This window comes from Cricetulus griseus, chromosome 2 (assembly GCF_003668045.3).
Source record: "Cricetulus griseus strain 17A/GY chromosome 2, alternate assembly CriGri-PICRH-1.0, whole genome shotgun sequence".
Classification (NCBI taxonomy): Eukaryota; Metazoa; Chordata; class Mammalia; order Rodentia; family Cricetidae; genus Cricetulus; species Cricetulus griseus.
In genome coordinates, this window is record NC_048595.1 from 169,013,077 (window position 1) to 169,019,076 (window position 6,000).

Genomic DNA, 6,000 nt, shown 5'->3' on the forward strand with positions numbered 1-6,000 from the left:
CATCTTCATACTTTGTTTTCTAGCCAGGCCTGGTGGTACAGAACTGCAATTCCAGCTACACAGGGGGCTGCACAAGAGCACAAACAGCTAAAGGTAAATTCAGTCCGGCTGGGAAACTTAACAAGGCTCTTGACACAAAATTTTAAAAGGGGGTAGGGGGCAGGTTATAACTCAGTTTACAGAATTTGCCCACCCTTTGCAAGGAACAGATTCAATCCCCAACACTGAAAATAAGTTGTCTCAAACAAAGTGAAAGAATGAGTTGGAATACAAGAGCTGAAAAGAGTAAATTAATCATCCCTGTGTCTGAGCAACGAGCAAGAATGTGTTCAGAGTCTGGAGAGACTGCTCAGTGGCAGAATCCTTGCCTATGGATGTACCAGTCTCTGGGTTTGACCAACAGTACCAAGGCAGAAGGGAAAACAATTGTGTTAATATTTATGTTCTCTACCAGCAGTAACTACGTTCCTGTATTTGGATGCATGTGCTTATACACAAACTTTTTTAACCTTTTAAAATTAAATGTTCGCATGTATAAATTGAAAATACTATACGTAAGCATATTTCCCCTACCCCAGGTAAATGACCAATAGGAAGTCTTTCATATTATTCCAGCTTCTGGATGACTAGGACTAGTTCCCAAACACTCAAATATTCCACAGCCTGAAAACCGTTCAATCTGTCCACGCAGAGACCTCCAAACTACTGAAGATAACATGTTTGTCCTCTCTGATAAATGGGATGGCATGGAGGAACATTCAGTTTGTTTATAATCCCACTGTTATCAGTGGCCCCTGACCCTTTCCTGAGCTTGCCACCTATCAGAAATGAAGGACATGAGCAGCGTAACCACAGGACTGCAAGATGACATTGAAGTGAAAACCTGGAAACATTTCAGCTGTATTTCTCAACTTTATTCCTGGTTGGCACTGGGGGTAAAACAGTAACTGCACGGGCTGCTAAAGTACTACAGCACAGCAGCAGCACCTCCCGGCCTTTTCCTCACCAGATGCCAACAGCACCCTCTCCCCAGGTGAGAACCAAAAATGTCTCCAGACACTGCCTCATGTTCACTGGGGGAAACAAATGTCGCTCTAGGAGTCTGACAACTTCCGTTGTCAAAAGATGAGAATGTCCTGCCACGCCAAAGCATTCCACACAGTTTCTGGAGTTACAATTGCCTACTTTCTGTGAAACCTCCTGGATCCTACAAAGTTCACTCAAACTGTCTTCCTGTGGATGGCTAATTCTTGCACATGTGCAAGATTAAACGCACTTATGATGATGAATCTGGGACATGCTGGGACAGGCGCCAACAGTGACTGGGCTTTATAGTTTTGATGAATTACACCTTCTTTTAACCCTTTCATGGAATGACTAACCAGCCCTCCATTAACCCTTTGTTCGCAAACCATTTTCCCGGAAGCATTCTACAGAATGTGCCCTCCTCACCTCTCAAACACTTGTGCCCCTCACTCCACTGAGGTCTAACCTCTGCCAAGGGCTTCGGCCCCCTTCCCTATCAGCTAACGCGGTCCTTGTCATATACCTTCAGGACTCTGTTCCAACCCTGCAACCCCTGCCCAGGCCAGTTCCTGACCCCTGACCCCTACTTGACACTGCACCCTCTCCCCCCTCCCCCCAGGAAGATACCTGAAGTAGTAGACATCGCTCTTGCCAGCACTGAGCCCTGATTTTCGGATCACTTCCTCCTTCTTCCATCCGGGGGGGAGGGCAGGGCAGTCCATCCTCTTCCCGCTTTCCGTGGCCCGGGGTCCCCTGGGCCCCGGCCCCGCGCTCCCCGACGGGAAAGGGACAGGCTCCCGCCGGGGGGCGACGCCGCCACCGCTGCCGACGCCGGAGCCGCCCGCGCCGCCGTCGCCGCCAAGGCCGCTGCCGCCACTCTGGGGACGGCCGCGGGCCCCGGCCACGGCCCGACCCGGCCACGGCCACGGCCACGGCCACAGACGCCGCCGCCCCGGCCGCCTGCTTCCACCCCCCCGGCCACGGCCGCCGCCCCGAGCGCCTTCCCTGCGCACGCCGCTCACCGGGGACGGAGCGAGCGCGCTGCCCTGGCCCCCCTGCTCTATGGCGGAGTCGCCGCCAGCGCCGCTGCCGCCCGCCGCGCTCTCCCCCTCCTCCTGCTCCGGGCAGCAGCGGCCTCCCCCCGGGTGCGCGCGCATCCAGCCCCCTCCCCAGCCGGCTCTGCGCTTCTTCCGTAACCGAGCCCTTGGAATCCCGGAGACCCGCCCCGCCCGCAGCGCGGCGCGCGGGGGACGCGCGCAAGCATCATAGAGCGGGCGCGCACAGAGCGGCCCTCCCGCCCGGGGCGTGGCCCCGGCCGCGCCTTTTAGGTCCTCCAAGCTCTAAGCACCGCCATGTTGTCTCCGCCTCCCCGGGGCCACGCCCCCAGAGCCCACCTGCTCCGCCCCCCCACCCCCGCCGCGCCCTTCCGGCCCAACCCCCACTGGGCGCGCGGAGAGCTGAAGGTTGGTGGAATCTCGCTGACTAGTGTCAAGGGTGACCCGGATACTTTGTTTCAAGTAGGGTTAAAAAGTAGCCACTGTGCGAAGAAGTTACCTGTGCTTGCTTCTTCAGTTAAGGAATAAGCAAACAAACATCTCATTTTGTATTTCCAAACTCAGCTGTTCTTTGAACTCAGTAGCAGTTAGCCTCCTGTCCACCATGGTTTCCCAGGGACTTCAGATTGAAAGAATGAAGCCTTATCCCCATGAAATGGCTGTCAGTGTCCTCCAGTGCTTGGGGTCAGGGCCACTTATTCTAGGATGTTTTAAGGGTATAGGAAGGGAAATAATTGGGGATATTCTCTTCAGTGGTAAGAGTTTGGCTTCTAGATTCTCCATAGATTGTCTAAAATCCTTGAATTCATCTGGAATTGACGGCATTTCAAGGGTCTTTTCTTGTCTTAAATTGCTTTGTCTCACATGAAAATGTCGGTGGCCTCTCACTTGGTAAATACGTCTTTATGTGGAAAATCCAATTTAACCCACTGAACAACAACATCAGGAATATGGGCGTAATTCATCTAAGTCTGCCAACTCATTATTCTGGATTTGGATTGTCATGGAGAGATCAGTACTGGTACTATGTGCTTCTGGGAGTCATTTGTGAAGGTGAAAACTGAAGGAGACAGCCAACCTAGGCATAGAGCTCAAGGGTACCATGTTAAACAAGTGTACATGAGGCCCTGTACTTCATCCCCAGCACTACAAAGAAACAGGAGCAAAATCTCTTTCAAAACAGTAGTGAGACCATAAATGGGAAAATATATACTTTTGGAAATTTTTATATTTCCATTTTGTGCCTCTATCGTGCCTATAAATGTATTTTAATGGAGCAAGTCCCATGCATTTAAGCTCATTATTTTAGCTTCTACCAGATTCAATTTACTAAACTCGGGTAAATATAGCTTAATGTTCCTCTATTAAGAAAAGAAATGCATTTAGGAATTCCAGAAGCTTTATTTTCACATGTGATTTTCCTACTGTAATCCCATCAAGTTTTTTAAAGGTCCCCTTATGACTTGGGGTGGGGTGGGGTCTTGAGCTAGTTGGAAGGAATGTAAAGGAACATAAGATCTAGGGAGTTTCAGAATTGAATTAATGCAGGGTTTCAGAGCTATGAAACCTTTTACAATCCAGTTGGTATGAACCAGGGACCCAGGGTGTTGGCTACTCACATAGTGACCAAGGGTAGATGTCTCTGGAACACTGAATATTGTTCCTTATCTCAGAACAATAAAACTTAAAGGTGGCTACTGTCCTGGGACTGTGCAAAGCAGATTCAACTTTATTGAGGAGATTTACAGAAAAGTGATAAATTAGGTGAGAGTAATCTCCAAGAGTAGGAGGGGTTTCCAAGAGAGAAAAAAAGCCATGGCACTCCTTTGTCTAGAGGATTTCATAGGGCCGTGGCAGAATCTGGACAAAGGCTGAGGCTACCTCTACTGAAATTGACTGATCTGTGTTATTATCATGGGCTGAGAAAATGCAAGAATTGAAAGTTGTATGCATGCCCTGCCTGCCCAGCCAGGAAGATGATCATGAGCTAGCTGTTCACATGATGCTTATCCAATGAGAGGTGGTTGAAACTCCTCTCTATACATCTCTTACTCCAACTTTGTTAGTTATTGACTGGTGACTATTAGTCACTTGGTCAGTGTTAATATTGTCTGTCTGACCTTACATGTGTCTCCAGTGCTGTTAATTAAACTAAGCTTCCTTTGTTCTCACAATTATGTGGCCAGCTTGTAGTTTTACTGTGGCAGACAGTTCACTCTACCACAGCCACCAAAATATAGCTTCAATCTTTCTCAGGTTGCTTCATGTTTAGTTCTTTGTCTGTGGGGTAATCTGAGGTCTCTGTGGTGGAAGTTTTTTGTTGGAAGCAGTCCTTAAAATTTAGTCTGTTACAGTGAGCTGCATAACAAGCAAGAATATGAGAGAAACAATGGATGTCTTCGCTTGGCTCTATTGCTGTGATAAAGATCAGGACCAAAAGCAAGTTAGGGAGGAAAGGGTTTACTTGGTTTACATATTCCCAGTCACAGTTTATTGGGGAAAGCCAAGACAGGAACCCAAGGTATGAACCTTGAGGCAGGAAGTGAAACAAAGGCCATGGAAGAAGCTGCTTACTGGCTTGCTCCTCACAGCTTGCTCAGCCTGCTTTCCTCTACCACCCAGGACAACAAACCCTGAGGTGGCATTATCCCCCACAGTGAACTGTGCCCTCGCAAATCAATTATTAATCAATAAAACTGCCTACAGGCATGGACACAGGCCAGTCTAATGGGGGCGTTTTGTGGTTCCCTCTTCTTAAATGACTCAAACTTAAGTTGACAAGAAACTAGCCAGGACAGGGCGAAGGGGAGGGGAAGCTGGTTTGCTCTCACTAGTCCAGAGCCCCTTGTCCCTCTTATCTGTCTAATCTGGTTATTTCACATCCAACTATAAGACATCTTAATAATCTTCCTCAATTGCCGTTAAACTTTACTCTTTCTTCTAACCCCATCCTCTGCTCTCTACATAACAAGTGTGAGCAACTTGCAGTTTTCACCATGGGACCTTATCATTCATCACCTACATCATTTAGTACTGTCATCCACTAGCTAATACAGGGAGCTAGATCCTGCATTAGGGACCTTAGTCCAAAGCATAGGCTATTGCTTTTAAAAGATATACTCTAAAAAATGCCACAGTTTGGGGGTAAATTATAAATTAAGCAAATATAAAGCAAAGTACTCTTAAGAAGAAATCTATACCTGATTCAGAAGTAAACAAAAATAAAAATGTGTGCACATATAACTTTAGAGACTATTAGGAGGAGTCAAATAACTTTAACTCAAATGAGCAGAAACACAGATAAAGATATTTACACCCAGGGATAGTTACAAAGTAGAGTCTAGTTTGGTGAGCCTATTTTATGCCATTTATCCTATACCATTTATAGAGAATGATGGACACTGAGTTAAAGCTGTTGTAGAAAACATTCTAACTCATATAATCAAATGTTTATAAACTGAATTTGAAGTCTGTTTTTAATGAAATAAAAAATGTGTTACATGTTTCTCAGGGTACTGAAAAGATGTTATGTTTTTCTTTTACCTAATCCATGCCACAGGGAGAGGTGGGTGTGCTACTCATTTTTGAGGGCACACTGTTTAAAATGATTTGTATGGTTCAATGCACTCATCAGGTATCTGATGAGCCCTCCACGGGTGCCAGGCAGGTCCAGCAGCAGCCACTGGGTATATAGCAGTGAAATTAAAGAAGGTGAAATTTGTGAGTGGGTTAGAGAAAAAGTTCAATAATCGCAGTAAAGCCCTGCACACAGGTGAGGGGAATAGCTAATGGCAGAGTGGCACCAAGTATAAAAACTGGGGAGCTTGTGCAGGAGTGGAGGCCTGGAGTGGTAAGGAAGGTTTCTGTGAACAAAGTGAGGGTAATAGAGAAATGGGAGGGGCATCGCACACAGGTTTTG

General features: G+C 47.2%; 1 protein-coding gene across 1 annotated transcript in view; it reads right to left on the reverse strand.

Annotated features, from left to right (window-relative positions):
- Mbd2 (methyl-CpG binding domain protein 2) overlaps positions 1–2,252 on the reverse strand; it is a 63,313-nt gene extending 61,061 nt beyond the window's left edge. Inside the window, 3 exon segments of the mRNA XM_027402636.2 lie at positions 1,654–1,942; positions 1,945–1,994; positions 1,996–2,252. Coding sequence (XP_027258437.1) covers positions 1,654–1,942; positions 1,945–1,994; positions 1,996–2,183 — 527 coding nt within the window. The 5' untranslated portion in view covers positions 2,184–2,252.
- Between the last annotated feature and the right edge of the window lie 3,748 nt (positions 2,253–6,000).